A 19,046-nucleotide genomic window follows, 5' to 3' on the forward strand; every position below is an offset into this window, starting at 1 on the left:
CAAAACATAATCAATGAAGCAAAAGCATTGTAAGTTTGCTCCTAACTGGCATAGAGTAATTAGTGAAGAGGTAGATAAATTGTTTGGATCAGGGTTTATTGTCGAGATGTAGTACCCTCAATGACTCACCAATATTATACTCATTAAAAAATCTAATGAAAACTGAATGATATGTTGACTATCTCGTGTCAACAATGCATGCCTAAAAGATAGTTATCATATTCCTCGGATTGATTAATCAATTAATATTATCTTGAGTCACGAGCTTTTTACCTTTATAGATATATTTTCAGTGTACGATCAAATCAGAATAGCGTCAAAGGATCAGGAATATACCTCCATCACATACCGAGACATATATTGCTATCAAGTCATGCCTTTAAGTTAAAAAATATGAGAGCAATATACCAAAAAATGGTGAACAAAATATTTAAGCATCATATTAAGAGAAATATTTAAGTTCATGTGAATGACATAATAATGAAAAGTAAGAGCAGAAACACACCTAAGGGTATTGAGATATAAGAAATCGATGACTATGATTTGCAATTGAGGTGTTCACCTACGAGGAGTTGAATCAAGGGACTTGGTGCTTGAAAAGCTAAAGTTAGCAACCCAAACTAAGAAGTGCCCTATTTAGTCATCAAAGTCGTCCAAGATGAAACCGATTACCTCAAAACAACAAAGAGAGTGGTGTTGCTAAAGGCACGAAGACATCCCTTTGTGTCAGGTTGGGATGACTATGCCTTAAGCATCAAACCTTGGTTTTACATGTCTTTGATGCTATTTATATAAAAAAATACTTTCATTCAATTAAAGGAAAGAAAGTTTTAATATTTTGAAAGATTATACCAACTCGACTAAGCCTCTATATCTAAAATGAGACATTAACTTATGAAGTAAAAGATTAATTGAGTAGGCAAGCCCAATGATGCAACAAAATAAAGATATAAGGATTAAGTTGGGTAGACATACTCGACAACTTAGAGAATGTCAACATAACGTGATAATACAATAGACTAAGTATGAGAGAGAGGTGACGAATTAGGGTCATCGTTAAAGAGGACATAGGTAGCTATTAGAATATTTTGGTATTTGAGATACTCGGTGAATGGATCTTCTTCGATCTCTACCCCAGGGTACATCATCTTAAAACTGGCTAAGACGATATTAAGTTATGATATATTTAGTTATTGTTGCTAACATGAAGATGTGACAATGATGTGGTCAACTTAAGACATTGTTCAACCTATATAGATTGCCTAACCACAAAAATAGCAGAATTAATTACAGATTGTCCATTATACTTGGACCCTATTAATATTATATGATCTTTGTACTAAGAAAATTTAAATTGAGATTTCTATAGTTTTAAAAATAAAATAAATAACTATATTTATTCTGACATCGTTAGTTGCATTGATAGAAAACATAGCACAAAACACCATGTGTTAAATCGATATAAAAATAATAACCAAAAAATAATTTTAATAACTCTTCTATTTATAATGATTTTACTAGTACAAAAATAATTTTAATATCTCACGTGCACGTTAAAATTATCTTTTTTATATAACTTTCATATCAATCCAATAAATGATGTCACATGTTATATTTTTCACCAATATAATTGATAATATCAGGATAAATAAAATTATTTATTTTATTTTTAAAATTATAAAAATCTCATTATAAAATATTCAAAAATAAAAATCATGATACAAGTTGAGATGGGTCAAACTGAGGGCAGAGCTTGTGGAACGCCCACTAAATACTGCTCGATTCGACCATGCTCTCGTGCTTGGTCGAGCCTAGTCACACTGACATGTTGACGAAATGCCACGTAACCGTCCATCGTCAGCAAGAAATCAAGTTCCATTGCTTACTTATTATTTGAATTCAATGTCCAACATGCCCTTCTCGTTAGCCATAAATTTCACTTTTGTTCTCGAAAATACAATTAATAAACCATCGTAGGGATAATGATAGTGGCACTGACGTAAGTATTTGATAATCGTAGGCCTAATATTTAGGTGTAAATTCCACATTAGTCTTTGGTAATTAAAAGAAAAAAATCCTTGGAGCAGCCCTACCGCCGTCTGTCATATGTTCTCCACAGACGGCCAGACACGTCGATTTGCCACGTGGCAACGATCAATTGGGTGTTCAACCTTTTGGCCGAGCATAGTTGAGGCTGAGGTAAGTCCACCGGATGGACACTGTACTACTCTATCTCTTCTTCTATTTATCTTTTAACCTCGACTCCTCCGTCTCGATCCAAGTAGTAAAGCTCGATAGACTGACAATAGGGGGAGCTCAAAATGGCGATACGGAGGAGGTCTCCCCTCGCCGCCGCCATCACGGTCACGCTTGCCGTCATGTCGATCGCCTCCGCTGAGGTCTACTTCGAGGAGCGATTCGGAGGTATGTGCGCCTTCCCGATCTCACTTGAGATCTGCGATCTGAACTACTCTTTCTACGCTCGGTAGCAGCCATTACTTCGATCTCTCTTTGGATATCCTTCTTCTCCGATATGATCTCCCTACTTCTCTGTTAGCGATCTGTAGTTTGGCGGCCATCCGCCGACGATGATGCATATGATTTTTCGATCATTTTGCTTGTACAGGCTACGATTCATTAAATAGATCGATGCATTACATCTGACGCGTGATTTATAGTGAAGTTGATGGAGCGGTGGATAGAAATCTTTCTTTCTTTCTTTGCGTTGACCTTTTTCAGTCTTGGACAGGAGGCGGCGGGAAAATACTGATATATTCTTTCACCTGGACTTTGTTGATTTACAGCTTTATCCCCGCTATTGTGAAAGATAGTGTTTTAGACGTTTCTGTTTATTTTAATTGTTTGCTCATCGAGGCTTCACAATCGTCGTGGCTGTTAGTTTGATGGTTCTGACAATATTTGCCAAACGTGTGATGTGTTAAATCTTCCTATCAAATGCTGTGACATGCCAGATTGCAGTACAGGATTTATTTAGAATAAGGAGTTAATTTATATTGTACAACGATCACAAATGGATGGATTTTCATTATACTCGATTGATTCTTTTCTCTGCATTTCTTTTGTTATTTGAAGATGGATGGGAGAATCGGTGGGTCAAATCTGATTGGAAGAAGGATGAGAATATGGTTGGCGACTGGAACCATACCTCTGGCAAATGGACTGGTGATCCCGAAGATAAAGGTACTCCTCTATAGATTGTAAAGATCATTGTATGATCTTTGTTGTAAAGCTGCAGTCCAAAGCTTAATATCGAATAATTCCACTATGAAAAATTTGGATGCCTTTTGTTGATATAGTGATCTCTTGGTTTAATGAATTCCTTTACTGCAGGCATCCAGACCACTGAAGACTACAGATTCTATGCTATTTCAGCTGAGTTTCCTGAGTTCAGCAACAAGGATAAGACATTAGTGTTGCAATTCTCAGTTAAACATGAACAGAAACTTGACTGCGGAGGTGGCTACATTAAGCTGCTAAGTGGTGAAATTGATCAGAAGAAATTTGGTGGAGAGACCCCCTATAGGTACTTTTTACCTTCGTTGATTCCCTTCCATATAGCAACTGACACTGTACCTTCTTATTTATTTTCCTTTTTAGTAATCCAAATTGATTGTCTGCATTTTGAAATTGCAGTATCATGTTTGGGCCTGATATCTGTGGGTTCAGCACCAAAAAGGTTCATGCTATCTTCACACGTGATGGAAAGAACCACTTGATCAAGAAAGAAGTTACTTGCGAGACTGACCAGCTAACTCATGTTTACACTTTCGTTGTCCGCCCTGATGCTACGTATACTATTCTTATCGATAACAATGAGAAGCAAACGGGTAGCCTATATAATGATTGGGATATCCTTCCCCCAAAGCAAATTAAGGATCCTGATGCAAAGAAGGTAAGCACCTTCTAGTAATTAATCTTAACTAGCTGAGGATTGTGTTCTTTGATTGTATGCATTTATTTGATTGAATTGTCTGATGTCATAGCCAGAAGATTGGGATGACAAGGAATACATCCCTGATCCCGAGGACAAGAAACCAGAGGTAATCTTGACTTTATTATCATACCTTTTCCCGTTTTGGTTTGGATTTTTGCTCAGGCAATGAGGTGGCACTGTGCCAGAGTTTGTAGTTCTTTACTGTTTGTTTTGGGGAGATGTCAATGTAATATTTTGTATTTACCCCTTGTATAATAGAGCTGTTGAATGACTTTGCACTCTGTTGTGTTTTGGCTTGCAAAAAGGCTGCAATTTTCTGTTCTGTATCAAATTCAGTGCTGCCATGTTCAGTATTTTGATAGGAAAAAAGTGGATCATATACATCGTGCATGTGCGTGTGTGCGCTATATATATATATATATATATATATATATATATATATATATATATATATATATATATATATATATATATATATATATATATATATATATGCGATTATATATAATGGGTTTTTTGTTCAGTGCTTGTGCATGAATTTTTGTGTGTGTATATATGTATTGTATATTTTGCTATTATTGATCATTTTAATTTTCATCTTATATTTCTTTGCATGACAATAAGAAACATACATCTATGCTTTTTGTTGCTTACACGCTATTCCTATTTATTTTATCTTGATGTATGGTACCTTTTGATGGCATGAAACTAACTTAACCTTATTGATGAAGGGGTATGATGACATTCCTAAGGAGATCCCTGATCCTCATGCGACAAAGGTATGATTTTCTTAGTACTGCTTCTAGGAAGTGTTGTTCTTGTGTCATGTACTCTCACCATCTTTTGCTATTGTGTAATTGTCCAGCCAGAAGATTGGGATGAAGAAGAAGATGGTGAATGGACATCCCCAACCATTCCAAACCCTGAATATAAGGGACCCTGGAAGCAAAAGGTCTATAGAGCTAGTCTTTCTAACCAGCATCAGCATTAGAGCTTGATTGAAAATCCTGATTATTTGCTTTGCTCTCTTTACAGAAAATCAAGAATCCTAATTATAAGGGGAAGTGGAAGGCACCAATGATTGACAATCCAGGTACTTCTTTTTTGTTACTTTGAAGTTAGTATGTTCTTCCTTTTCTGTCAGTTGACTTTGACCTTTAATCTCCATGCAGATTTCAAGGACGATCCCTACATTTATGCTTACCCCAACTTGAGATATGTAGGCATTGAGTTGTGGCAGGTAAAGCTACAATTCCCTCCACTTGAGTCTAATTTCCATATTGAGTGTATGACAACCTTATGTGCTTTTCAGGTCAAAGCTGGGTCACTATTTGACAACATTTTGGTCTGTGATGATCCTGAGTATGCTAAGAAAATTGCCGAAGAAACATGGGGCAAGCTTAAGGATGTAGGCGTTTCAAAATTCCAATTGTTGACAGTATCTCATAGAATAATCAACTACTAAATTCTTTTATTTTATTTTTCAGGCTGAAAAGGCTGCATTTGATGAGGCTGAGAAAAAGAAAGAAGAAGAGGTATGCTGGCATTTTTCTCACCTCAGTAGTTCTTATATCCTGTTGTTTTTTCAGTGACATATGCATATCCTTCCATGCTATTTTTCTTTAAAAACTATTGCATTTTCTTTCAAAGATTATACAATAGATAAAGATTGCTGGGGTTTGAAGAGATTCTCTTCTTATATAACCAATTGATGACAAAATGTCTTTCTACTCATTTCTTAACATAGATTCCTGAAATATTGAGTTGTGTTACAAGTGCAATGCCTTTGGTGCTGTGTGAGTTAATTTAGATCTTCATATAGATTACTTTTCCAATTAGGTAGACTTCTATACATAATGATTGCATGGATTTGATTTGACATAAATATGTTCTGATAAATTAGGTGGTTTCTTCAGATATGTAAATTAAGAAAGCAACCAAGTTATCTAGATTTAAATATATTATCCAACACACTATTTTCTGAAGATTTTACAAGTTTCTGGGTTCCTAGGGTCTGTGAGGGAAATTCTGAGATTTAAGAGAGAGCTTTTTGGACTTTACGTCATATCATGACCATTTTAGAAAGTGCATTAAAATCTGGTTGTAATTTTCACAAGTGGTTGATCCACTGTCCTCCATTTGGTGTTGAACTTATGAATTGAGAATCACATAGGGAGCCTTCTTCTACTCTAGGCTCCTTCCACACGCTGTCTTATTTAAATGCTACAAAACCATGGTTGTTGGATGGGGAAGGAGGTTAAGAGCGGAATATTTATGTCGCTTTCTAGCGAGAGTTTTCTTCCCTTGGTGTTATTAGCATTTGGCCCCAATGGTGCATAAATACCAAAAGGCCTTGCAAGACCTAATTTGCACTCTAGGAGATACCCTTTCAAGTTGTTTCCCTGCTTAGTATAGTCTTTCTTCCAAACCACCGAGTTTTCCTTTCAATGGGACTCCAGAAGTTTGCCCCTTGACACACTTGCCTGCGTCCGTAAAGCCCATATAGAGTCCCCATCAGCGATAAGATTTCAGTTATTTCAGATTTGCGGCTTCACTGATATAGATAGTTTGGGATGTATACACCCCTTACCAAGTGTTTTTCTCCCTTTTTATATTGTGTTGAAAATTTGATTGTGGTTAATGCTAACTCGGTCTCGATCATTAGATATATATTCCGATTGATAGATTGCATTGCTTAATCCACAACATATGTGCATGTTTGGGTGCCTACCTCCCTCGATGATCTAGAGGCAATGTGGATGACATTTCATCTGCCATTTGTTTTCCCTTTTGGCTCAACGGAAGCTCTTTATTTAACTGGTTCTATGCTTAGATAAATTTCCATGGTTCTATTGACCTTTTCGGGGGTGTAGAGTATCTTTCTAAACAAGTTCTCTTGTTCCTCTTATAACAGGAAGTCAAGGATGATGAATCAGATTTAGATGTAAGCTTCAAAATGATATTTCTTTGTGCATCTTCTTTTTCCCATATTTTAATAATTGTTTTGGCACCCTTTGCATTTTGTGGGTAGAACGAAGATGAGGATGATGCAGAAGATGCTGATTCAAAGTCTGATTCAGATGCAGAAGAGGACAATGAAACTCCCCATGTAATATTCTCTTAGCTCTGATGTCTCCCTGTTTTTCCCAGAGATTTTGTGCAATTATAGTTGTTGGATCTGTATAGTTGTGTATCTGTAAAATTCTTCTCCTGATGGTTTCAGGATGAGCTTTAGAGGAAGAAGCTGACAGAGTCTGCTACAATTTTCGCCAGCAGTCTACAGACAAATTGATGGCTTAGTCCTTGAATTTTAATTTTATTTTGAGAATTTATCACTTGGAGAGAACAATTTGAGCACACAGCAGCATGGTTACTTCTGTCACACACTGTTTCTGGACCTCAACTTTTAGCTTCATTTAGTTCTTCAGGATGCAGTAGCTTTTATATGAACTAACAACAACTTTCATTTGTCATTTATTTCTGGTGTTTTGATTGTGATATATCCGGTGTTGTGGTTGTGTCATGCAAATGTGCAAGTCAAGATGAAAAGTAGCAGGCATTTGCTGCTACTTTTGCCCTCATGGAATCCAACAGTAGCTCCTGCATATATTTTTTTCCTCTGCTGCAACATGGCTTGATTAGGTAACCTACAACAACACTCGATCTTTCTAGATGCCTAATGTTATTGAACAGATAACAATCATATACAAAAGTTGGTATAGATGCGTACACGTATAATTACTATTTTGGCTGTCCAATCGAGTCCGTAAACAGAAGAGAAAGGAGGAGGCATATGCAAATCAAAATGTGACGAGGTGCATTTTTATATCTCAAGTTCATTTATAGCTTTCCATAATCTAGTTTTAAATGCATACGTTACAAATATGGTTGATCGATATCCCTAAATAGCCATAAAGATCTTTACCCTGATGCAATACCTATCATCACGTAATATAGAAAGAGGAAATCGATCGAGAGAGGCTTTTAGTATATAAAAAGCATTTGAGTCGCATCCAACTCAACGGAGGAAGAAAAAAAAAGCAAAGACAGCTTTGACTACCCTGGAATAATACATATACCCTCACGCCTCATTTTATTTTCCTTTTTATTATTTTGCCGTTATGCGTTAGGGTTTCCTCGTCTTCCGCTGTCTCGTTCCCATTTGACGAGCAGATCGGGGACTCACGGCCCCGGAATCGATTCCGGTCGCCGGATCCGATCCTGATCGTGCGTTTAGTTGGTCGTCCGTCTTGTGGAACTTCTCTCCGCCCGCGATGTTCCTGATAGATTGGTTCTACGGAGTCCTCGCCTCTCTGGGTCTGTGGCAGAAGGAGGCCAAGATCTTGTTCTTGGGCCTTGACAATGCCGGCAAGACCACGCTGCTCCATATGCTCAAGGACGAGGTCGGATCCCTCGTCCTTCGTTAGATTTCTCGTCGGTCATTGATAAGAGAGTTGTGTCGGTTTAGTTTTCTTCGATTTAAGGATGTGTTGGTTGTAATTAGTTTGTTCGAATGCAGAGATTGGTCCAGCACCAGCCGACGCAGCACCCCACGTCGGAGGAGCTGAGCATCGGGAAAATCAAGTTCAAGGCTTTTGATCTGGGAGGGCACCAGATTGCACGACGTGTCTGGAAGGATTACTATGCTAAGGTCTCTCAACATTCTACACTCTGTTTGCTTTTCGGTTAGGAGTTTACTGCATTTTGCTTGTACTTATCCTCCGTTTGAAGCCTATAATCTTCATTATGGTTATTTTGAGAATTGAATTTTACTCGTTTCACCCAAAGGTAATCTTTCAATGGCCTATATGCATTCGTTCCTTGATATTGTTTCAGTCCACATACAGATTTTTTTTATGATTTCGGTGATCATCAGGTCATGTGTTGGATCACATATCTTTTAGCTGTGGTTTAGTTTTCGTTTTCATATGTCTCGTGGTGTTGAATTGAGAAACCAGAATATTATGCTGTTACGTATTTTCTGTTCCGTGATATTTGACGTTTGAACTTTGTTCACCCATGGCAATGCACAATTTCTGACTTCAGCCATAAGATCTTATCTATTTTGTGTCCATCTTTTTTGGGCATATCACAGATCTAGGAAGCAAATAGATAACCTTGGCTGTGTGTTCAGTCCAACTCTGAGTATCATACTCTTTAGGAGCATATTCTCGAATTCTAGTATTGTTGAAATTTGGCTTGATTCTAATGTGACTCTGCATCTATAAGCCTGAGCCAACTGAAATAAAAGTCATTTTGGAAGCAAATCCCACAATTACTTAACTTTAGGAAGAACTTAGTTGTTTTCACATAAAAAATCGTTGTTCTGAAATAAAGAAGCATGGCGCATGATGAGTGTTGTGAGGATAGTCCACACGAGAGCATGATGAGGGTGCATCAATATGACATCTTTGAGAAAAAGAAATGCAATAAGGATTGTAAATGATGCAGCCATTTTAGAATTTAAACATATTACTTGTGCCCGCAAGGCATACAATACATAAGCTAATTAAATTGTTTGGAAAGCATTCTCCTAGCTAGTCCTTAATTATCTTGTTAGCCTACCAACAGGTCTGGAGGAGTCTAGTTTGGGATGCCCATTGGCAGTATGACCCGAGTTGTTATAGTAGTCTGCCACAGTCTTGCCCAGGGCTTGATCCTGCTCATGCCATACTTTGGTTTTGCAACACACACCATGTAGCTGATCTGACCTGGCAACATGTCATGCTAGCCCACCGACACAGGTGGACCTGCAATGTCTCTCGTCTATCCATCACAAGAAGAAATTAGGGGTGTGCTTGTCTAACAATTTGACTGTCTGAACCCCTCTATCCGATCCGATCCTCCCTGATTGCCTCACTTACCTGTTTTCCTTGTTTTCTCCAACTCCCCCTGATTTCTTCCATTCTCGTTCTCCGTTTCTCCATTTCCACTGCCATTGCTGCAAAAAGACATGCACAAGAGCGGCATGTAGAATGGTGTCCTCACTCTCTTCTCACTTTTTACAATCAAGTATGTGCATTTGAGGGTCGTGTTGTGCCAGATCACCTCCGTGCATGGGCTGGGCCGGATACCAGATCTTACCAAGTAATCAAGAGATTCAAGACTGTTGTTTTAGTATAAAAATGACAATAGGTGAAGCAGCCTATAATCCAACAGCAAGCCCAATCTATAAGATGTACAATAAGTTGAGCTCGAAGCTTTTGGCATAAGCCTGTATGCCTTACCTGTATGGTTGGTTTTGGAAAAAGTTTCTCTGATAAGTTGAGTTTTAAGTTTACTTATGAACTTTTGGCATAAGCACGTATAATAAGATGAGTTATATGTTTAGTTGGTTTTGGAATACATTACCTAACACTGCTTTGCATAGTTGGTTTTGGAAGAAAAAAAAAGGTAATCCGGTACATCACCTAACAATGCTTTGCATGGCAGTGGTCTCCTTTTACTGTAAAGATCACCACATCTATTCACCCTTAAATGAGTTATTTCTTTGTTATGGATGCCATTCAAGGAACTTGGTTCACTTTGGATCTCTTGATGCTTTTTAAGGTGCCTGTGCCTGCTACTTTAGATTTCTTTCTCATGGAGTACCATTAAATCTTTTAGGTTCTTGTTACAGTTTTTGGTATGTTTTAATCTTCTTATCTGATCAGCAAACTACATATTATCAGCCAAGCTATCAATGCTGTAGTTTTTCAGCCAAAATATGTCCAATTACTTTGTGCATTTATAGTTCAAGCCTCTTGCCTCTCCAGATCATTGTATTCGTTTGTATGATAGATGTGATTTTGTAAACCTTCTAAAAGGCTGTGTTTTACTTGCTGTTTAAATAGGTGGATGCGGTGGTATACCTGGTGGATGCATATGACAAGGAGAGATTAGCAGAGTCAAAGAAGGAACTGGATGCACTTTTATCAGATGATGCCCTGGCCAATGTCCCGTTCCTCATTCTAGGGAACAAGATTGACATTCCATATGCAGCATCAGAGGAAGAGCTATGCTTCCACCTAGGTCTGAACAACTTCACAACCGGCAAGGGCAAGGTGAACCTAACAGACTCCAACGTCCGCCCCATTGAGATCTTCATGTGCAGCATCGTACGTAAGATGGGTTATGGTGATGGTTTCAAGTGGCTTTCCCAGTACATCAAGTAGGGTCGAGTCTTTGGCGTCTCATGGCCTGAGACCGTATATGGAAACTTAAAAACTTTGCAAGCCAAATGATCCTCGTTGGTCCGTCGGTTTTGATATGGAACTCCTTTGGTTCTCTCGTAGTGGGTCGGTCCATGGAAATTTTGATTTGCAACATTAAAATCTGATCGGAGTCTGGGTTTCGATTGAGTCAGGCTGCTCATGCCTTTCATCCGGATATGTCCATTTGTTTCACGGAGGAGCACTAAAACGAGGTTTCAGAGGTTTTGCTTATGGTGTTGGTTTACTTTTAGCTATAATTTCTCGTCAGGGTATACCTTTTGTTGGGCTTTTTCAGCTATCAGGTTGTGGGGGGAACATGTTCAGGATTGATGTGGCTTGCACAAAGAAGATTCAGAACCGTGTTTCTCTAGTATTTAATTTCGTACCAAACATGGCGTATGTGCCTGTCACGAGAATTTGACGACGCAATAGTTGGTCCAACCTCCTCCTATCTTCTGTCCCCCAAGCTGCAAAGAGCTCGAGGACAGTAGTATTTTATGGTGGTGATACGTTGGCTAACCTTTTCCTAATTAACCATGCTATTTATTGTGTCTGCAATGCCAGTCATTTTTTTTTTCATTTTTATTTTTTTTTAGAAATATAATTTTAAGCTACGATATATCTTATGATTTTATTTTTAATATCTATTTGCACACTTCAGAAATTTTGGATGTAAACATGCATCCCTATTTTAAATAATATATATATATATATATATATATATAAATTCATTACATTACATTATGCTTATAACTATCTCTTATGCAACTCAAACTTTGATAAATTTTCATTAAAAAAAATTAACTCAAACCTAAAACCTATTGCTTGAGCAACAATTAATTAATCAATAATTCCATGTCTCAACAGTCACTATTTCGAAGGGCTGCTGGTGGCAGAAACAAATAGCATTCATTACCAACAAGCATACTCGGATCACTGCCCACTTCGATAATGGTGTCATCAAACAAACCCAATCCTGCCGCGCACCGCCACCATGATTTTAGCAAACCAAAACTGGTTTTAGATGTCAACTGATACTGTTTTGGCTTTGGTGGATAAACCCAACATTTTCTGCACAATTTAGGAATTCAAAAAACCCTAGCATCAATCATGACATTACAGACAGGTTTGCAGTTCAACGAGAGTGAGATCGAGAGGACTTCCAGCCTATGATAATAAGCCATTACAAGTGTTTCAGGTTGGAAGATCCATGCAGCCGATGCCTACGTATCACTTTTTCGATGATCGGAAACCTCCAAAGCCCGTATCACTTTTTCGATGATCGGAAACCTCCAAAGCCCATCATCGCAGCAACATCGGGATCGACATCGTCGACTTCCTCTTGAGCAGCCTTCTCTTTCTAAAACCCAAAGCTGAGCTGGTTAGTAATCAGAGCAGGAGATACAATGAATGCAGGCATACACAGTATATGTACGAAAAAATGTTTTCCATAATCAAATGTTGCCTCGGATCAATAAAGAAAGGAATAAAGAAAATCTTGCCACAATGTTTAGCTACTTTTTCATGTGTTTGTAGGTTCACATGCAAAACTTCCAAAGTTCTTGCTGTGCTGGGCCAAACCATCAACAGCATTGATACTGATAGCAAAAGCTGCCAAAACCTACTAAATTTATCTATCTATCCATCCTTTCATGTAATTATTTACTTGTGAGTGGAGAAATAAGCACATGTTCCATGATGATTAACTCCTTTATAAGCAATTTAAATTAGTCTGGAAAATCAAAAGTGCAAGCAATGGTATAATTTTATCAATGATAAAATTAAGTTTGATTTTCTTGGTTCTCATCTCACAAAGTTCCAAAAAGCAGCCAACCATCAAATGACGTGGTGGTATCTATATTTTATCTTTTTTTTGAAAATAAGTGGTGGTATCTATATTTTATCTTCACATATCCAAACAGAGTCATATTATTTGCCAAGTCTAGAAAATCTGGCAAGATGACAAAAAAGGTAGAAAACAAATAGCAACAGGAAAAAGAATCCCAGTCCAAACCATAAGCATGAGAACTGCTCACCTTCTTCTCCTTTTTCTTTTCTCGACGCAGACGCTTCCGCTCCTCCTCCTCTTCCTGCTGTTTTCTTATCCTCTCGTCCAAATCTGAAGCAAGCACATTAAAGTTTATAAAGCTAGCCGGTATGAGAACCAGCAATTAGTTCCCACTCATTTTTATACAAAGATGTGGACATTGGCCTATAGCTCCCATTTTAAATTCACCACGCTGCACAACTGTAATAATGATTGACGAAACCAAACAAGACAACTATAAGGCTATAACAATCCACTCAATTTCTTACCTTGCTCAGTGAAGCCCTCTGGAGCTTTCCGCTTCTTAAGCACTTCAAATCGTTCTTGGACCTGAAAAAAAAGATAGAATAAGAATATATAAATAATATTAGGGAGATCAATCAATAGTTTGAGCATGAAACACTCTGATCCTCGCATAGCAGTATGCCAAGATTACATGAACAAACTGCAATCAAGCCACATCATAGATACAGCAATGCATCATATACGTCAGCTGTTTCACATCTGAGCCAGTCTTCATCTATTCATTTTTCTTCAAACCCATATAAGATAACAACTATCTCGATAAAAATATCCCAACACAGATTAAAAATCTACAAAGCATAGATCACTTTGTTTCACTAAAAAGTAACAGAATAAGCCCTTCAAAATAATTGGTTACTTTATTCAAATGGCGATAAATGTTCGGAACTTTTGCTCTCAATCAACTGAGAATAAAGTAATACCTGTTGAAGAGTTGCCCTTTCCACCCGCATAGACATGCCCAAAGCTCTCTGATCTGGGTAGAACAAGAAGTCAATAACCGCCAGCATCAGTGAACCTTCCAAGTCAGGTCATGCCCCACAATAGTAAAAAAGGGCATAAGTCACATACGTTTCTTGCCATTGATGTGATCCAGGTAATTAGCTGAATCTTTTACAACACATTCGCAGACTGCACAGTAGTATCCAGCCTGCAAAATACAAACCCATTATATTGAAGACCAAAACCTACAAGGCATCTATTCACTAGCAAATTGATGGACATGGACTTCGTGACTAAGTTATCAATTGAAGAAGTCTCAGCCATCATGTTTCTAATACTTAAAGCATCTTGGGCTTTCCAATAAGAGGAATTTCATTAAAGAGGGACTGCTTTATATATGGTAACTTCTGAGTTTTCAAGGAAAATGTCTGGGTGTCCAATAACTTTTGCCTCCTTCCCTACTCTTTTTTCTTGTGCTTTTGTGTGTGTGTGTGTTTTTGGAGAGGGTGATAGTGCAATATGATTATATTAAATGCAGTATAGCTGCATATTTTTTGTAGGGTGATGGAGCAGAAATTAAATGAAAATCAAACATAAGGTGGAAAAAAAACATTGTCAACCAAAGAGGCGATGATTAAGTTTCCTTTCTAGAAGTATACCAAACATTTCTTTATTATTTTTTCTTTGAAAGCAATGTTCCTTTGAAACATCCATCAACAATTGGAATCTAACATGATATGTAGTAGATGAAATTATGATGGGCAATGATGCAGAACCATTGAAATGATATAGTAACACAATGAAAGAGCTGAGTTATGGCTTGCAGTCAAGTCATCCACCATCTTTTCAAATCAAATAAGCAGTAATCACGACTGATAATAACTATGGCAATAGAGACATATAAGAGGCTTAGCGCCTTCAACAATATTTTCTCACATAATAGTATTAAAAGCCATCAATTGAACCCATTAGGTACCAACATCTATCTCTCATTGGTTGCCATGTAAGAACTAAGGGCAGTGACATGACACATCCTTTAACTTGGAATGGCTATAACCATAAATCTTTTTGCATAGTTTCTGATTCTTCTACCCTTCCACAGCTTCAAAAATTATCAGCACAAATATGTAAGTTTATTCTCCCTCTAATGGGATAGTACTCAAATCAATTTGAGCACTTCATCCATGTAATGGCTTACTACATCCTCACCATCAACATAATTCGTCTCCTAATTTATTTAAGTCTACTAGCCTTCTCCTCATCTAGTGATTTTCATGCATAGAAACCATCTAAATGTATTTACTTCTTATACCATCCTTCAGTTGACAATATACACAAGGAGGATATTGACACGTTCAAATAGAGAATAAACATACACACAGATGTTAATACAGAAATTATAAATTTCAATATGATTTCATATCATGCAAAATAGAAACTCCATTACTAATTCTTTGCATCCTAAAAAAACATCTTTTCAAAAAAAAAATAAAGGCTTCAAAAGAGGTTTCTTAGTGATCATGCTTAATGCTGTACTTATTGCAAAGGCTAAATTTTGACATCCTAAGCTTAACAAACATGGCAGTCTATGGTGCCTAAAGATATCACTAGATTAGCTTAATCATCTTATCATGAATATACAAGGAAAATACAAGTTCAAATGCCAATAAGATCTAAAACAATAAGGAATACTTCTACAAGAACAAGTGTTAATCTCAAAGATATGGAAGGATTCACTTTTACAATAGTTATAGACATAATTAAAGAAAATTAATCTCGAATATATGCAGTTTAGGCTGTTTTGTGATGTTAGGAAGAATTGTTTCAATCAAAGTTGAGCCATGCTTTAATTATCATCGACATTAGTAAGATATTTTTTTGATTCACCCTCCCATATCAGACATAAACAAACTTTCAAATTAAATTTAAAACATACTTTCATGTAGCACCAAAGTTGGTAAATTTAAATCAAACTTTCATGTAGCACCAAAGTTGTACAATATGCTAAAAAAGGTCATAGATTCCAATAAAAAACAAAACCACATTTGCGTAATTCTAAACAGTTTAATGTCCACAAAAAATACCTGCTGGCTTAGTGGTGCTATTGGGGTAACAACCTGCAAAAATGAAAGAATGTAAATTATGAGCAACAATAAAAAATTTTGTTGTTTTTCTTGGTCAACCTAGACAATCAAGATCCGTCATAAATAGAACACCAGCAATTACATGTTTTCAAGTTTTGTTGATCTATTATAATAACATACAAACAAGAAGTCAGACAAGTAACTTATAGATGTTGGGCCATGAATATCCTAAAGATTTTAGATAAAATAGAAGCGATAATGATAGGAACCATAAATTTGCCCCAAAAATTATGAGTATTGTAAAGCATGTTTTCAAAGAGACTGAATGTGGGCAAGAGTGTAAGGTAACCCCATTGATATGGAGTTAATGATATCAAGAAATAGTCAAGCTAACTAATTATTTAACAAATTCTGCAAACTAAAAAAATCCCTACCAACCGGATGATAACTTTGTTTTATACCAAGATATAACTAAAGAGAGATATTTAAAATCGCTCAACTTAGAGGGGAATTATCGCAACACTATGATGCTTTTGAAAATAATTTTTAAGCAAAGGCCAACATATGAAGCATTTATTCCTAAAATATAAATTTGATTTTATGTTTAAAAATTATCTTTGAAAGCAATTTATGTATTATTACGATTAATGAAAAAATATAGAGGACAAACAAACACTTGCATAATTATCATTAAGCAAATGACAAAATTTGATGAGGATATTATAAATAGAGTTAAGTAACATAATTAAAGAAGCAAGGGGTGTCAAGATTGTTGTATGAACGTTTTTTGAACCTTGGACTAGAAGAAAAGTTCAACAAGGCAGTTGGGTGACCAACTATATTCCATGTGTTAGATTGTTGAAAAATTAAGAAACAATATGTGCAAGAAGTTAGCATCACCGAGATAAGGATATCAAAATGTGTGGGATTCCTAGAAAATATAAAAATAAAAAGAATGAATGATCAAGAAAAGTCCTAATTGAGTATAAAATTCAAGAAACCATTCGTGTAGTATGCACATGTCCAAAGGAAATCCATAAATGCATCATATGGACAAGTGACCTAGGATAAGTGGTGTAACGAGAACTAGATGAAAGAATTAAAGAACTTCATTAAGGAAAACATTGGGTGGCCTGATGTCTGGTGATTTGGCGAGTGATATTGCCCTTACCTATATCCATGTAACTGACTCCACAGAATCATTTTTCACTTTGGAGGTACACATCTTAGCCTCTTAAGAGTGAATCTTTTCCGCAAAAAAATAATTAATAATGATTAAAAATTTAAAAGTATCTATCCGCTCCAATGCCTGGACTGAGACTTCATCTAAAAGCCCATCTCACAAAACCCACGCATATCCCCAACACAGGAAGATCAAAAGCTAGAGAAGAATTTCCCTCACCAGGAAAGTCACCAATGATAACAAGAATCCAATTTTGGAGAAAACCATCTTTTGTTTATTTGGTACAGAACAAAGTGATCATGAAATTCAAAACAAGTATAACTTGTTAAGAAAGGGTGCAATAGAGGAAGTAAGGGTAAAAATAAGAATCTTGCAATGAGCTTCGATTTATGTTGAATGCTAAAGACACTGAATAGAGAAGATACATAATGATGATGGTGGTGGTGATTGTTTTTTCTTTCTTCTCTAAAAAGTTTGGTAGATGTAGTCCGTAACTGCCATTATTGCTAACAGATTTACAAATCTGGTTATATATTTATAAAATGGCCATGATCCTAGACAAATAAAAAAAGACGATGCATGTCCAGAAAACAACAGTAAGTAAATTAATCACCAAAGAAAGCTCATACATTTAAACACCCTTTGTTGCACAAATTCTTCCACATCGTCAAATGAGTATTTATCATGGAACCATCATAAATTTCTGAGAAAAGAAAATCGTAAGCAACTAAGTGGTGTCATAACAAACCTGAGTTTTCCCCAAGCGGGATTCAAGGTCAACTTCATAATCCCTGTGCTTCAGGGGTTTCCTTTGGACAGGAGGGGCTTTTTCTGAGATACAGACATCAAATAGGGGTATAAGATTGACTAAAAAGCCATCAATATGAAACAATGAACCCATACAGAAGGCCAGCATCCTTATAGAGTTTACCTTTGGATTTAAATCTGCCCTCCTCCTGCTTGACAAAACAAAAACACAGAAATAAACAAATGATGAGATCAAATTGCCCAACAAGTCCTTGATACGTTTATTGCTGGTAAATGCAATCACCTCTTGCCTTTCTCGTTCTCTGGCTTTCTGAAGAAACTCTTCCCGATCCCACTTCCTCCGAAAAGTGTTGTCAACTCCAACAGCCTATGCGTACAACAGGTAGCAGACATGTAAACGGCGGCATAACCCGCTTCCACAAAAAGGCACTTACGAAAAAAACTCACATTAGTGCGAGGCTGAGCCATCACGATGCGTCGTCAAGACAGGTTCCTCGGGGCCAAGCAAACAGCAAAAGTTCCCTTATCTTCAAGTCCAATGACCACAATCACTGCAAAATTAATATGAGATATCACGATTCTGGATCAGCTAGAGCACCTAAGGATAAGGGCATGGAGTCGAAGAAAGTCGAGATTTGATACGTATTTTAGCTAGAACTTGACGAATCACTAGCACCCGTTCACTCTAGGGAAACACTTCGATCGAAAAACCAAGACCGCGTATACCAATCCGCATCCCTGATCCGGGAAAAAGCAAATAGAGCAAAGATTTGGACCTAATCGTAGGAGACTCTAGTTGAAAAAAATAGGGAAAACACAAACATATCAAAGATTTTGACTTAATCCAAGGATTCTCTTCTCGGAAAGATAGGACGTCGAATACCGACTAGGGTTCCTCGCTACCAAATCGTACCGTGCATTCGTGAGCCAAGAAAGGGGGAGCGAGGATCAGAGGAAGAGAGAAACGTACCTCCGCGAAGAGCAATTCACATGGCGCAATGGAACCCTAATAACGGGTTACAGAAGCCGTTCTTATATTGATTTCATAGAATAGATATAGATAAAGTGTTGG

The 19,046-nt window shown here is 37.0% G+C and overlaps 3 protein-coding genes across 8 annotated transcripts; 2 read left to right on the forward strand and 1 right to left on the reverse strand.

Annotated features, from left to right (window-relative positions):
• Positions 1-2,262: 2,262 nt before the first annotated feature.
• Positions 2,263-7,455, forward strand: LOC135626970 (calreticulin-like). Its single transcript, XM_065132844.1, has 14 exons — positions 2,263-2,424; positions 3,094-3,201; positions 3,352-3,544; positions 3,655-3,913; positions 4,005-4,061; positions 4,687-4,734; positions 4,821-4,907; positions 4,991-5,048; positions 5,128-5,195; positions 5,268-5,363; positions 5,443-5,490; positions 6,870-6,899; positions 6,987-7,064; positions 7,179-7,455. Exons 1-14 carry the CDS (start codon positions 2,322-2,324, stop codon positions 7,188-7,190), a joined length of 1,245 nt encoding a protein of 414 aa, XP_064988916.1. The 5' UTR covers positions 2,263-2,321; the 3' UTR covers positions 7,191-7,455.
• A 565-nt stretch (positions 7,456-8,020) lies between these two features.
• Positions 8,021-11,379, forward strand: LOC135626972 (GTP-binding protein SAR1A-like). Its single transcript, XM_065132852.1, has 3 exons — positions 8,021-8,358; positions 8,475-8,606; positions 10,789-11,379. Exons 1-3 carry the CDS (start codon positions 8,230-8,232, stop codon positions 11,107-11,109), a joined length of 582 nt encoding a protein of 193 aa, XP_064988924.1. The 5' UTR covers positions 8,021-8,229; the 3' UTR covers positions 11,110-11,379.
• Positions 11,380-12,125: 746 nt separating this feature from the next.
• Positions 12,126-18,993, reverse strand: LOC135626971 (uncharacterized). 6 transcript variants are annotated; one of them, XM_065132851.1, is made up of 12 exons: positions 18,888-18,951; positions 18,422-18,525; positions 18,258-18,341; positions 18,138-18,162; positions 17,955-18,037; positions 16,024-16,056; positions 14,069-14,147; positions 13,921-13,973; positions 13,465-13,525; positions 13,185-13,267; positions 12,439-12,508; positions 12,126-12,401 (listed from the first exon to the last, which is right to left on the reverse strand). In XM_065132851.1, the coding sequence occupies exons 2-12, from the start codon at positions 18,440-18,442 to the stop codon at positions 12,379-12,381; spliced, it is 615 nt and encodes a 204-aa protein (XP_064988923.1). In that variant the 5' UTR covers positions 18,443-18,525; positions 18,888-18,951; the 3' UTR covers positions 12,126-12,378. The 6 variants fall into 6 exon arrangements, with proteins under 6 accessions (XP_064988923.1, XP_064988922.1, XP_064988919.1 ...); XM_065132850.1 differs by adding an exon at positions 18,621-18,712 and having other exon boundaries at positions 12,126-12,508; positions 18,797-18,925; XM_065132847.1 differs by adding an exon at positions 18,617-18,712 and having other exon boundaries at positions 12,126-12,508; positions 18,797-18,925.
• Positions 18,994-19,046: the final 53 nt, after the last annotated feature.

This window comes from Musa acuminata, chromosome BXJ2-11, assembly GCF_036884655.1.
Source record: "Musa acuminata AAA Group cultivar baxijiao chromosome BXJ2-11, Cavendish_Baxijiao_AAA, whole genome shotgun sequence".
In the NCBI taxonomy this organism is placed as follows: Eukaryota; Viridiplantae; Streptophyta; class Magnoliopsida; order Zingiberales; family Musaceae; genus Musa; species Musa acuminata.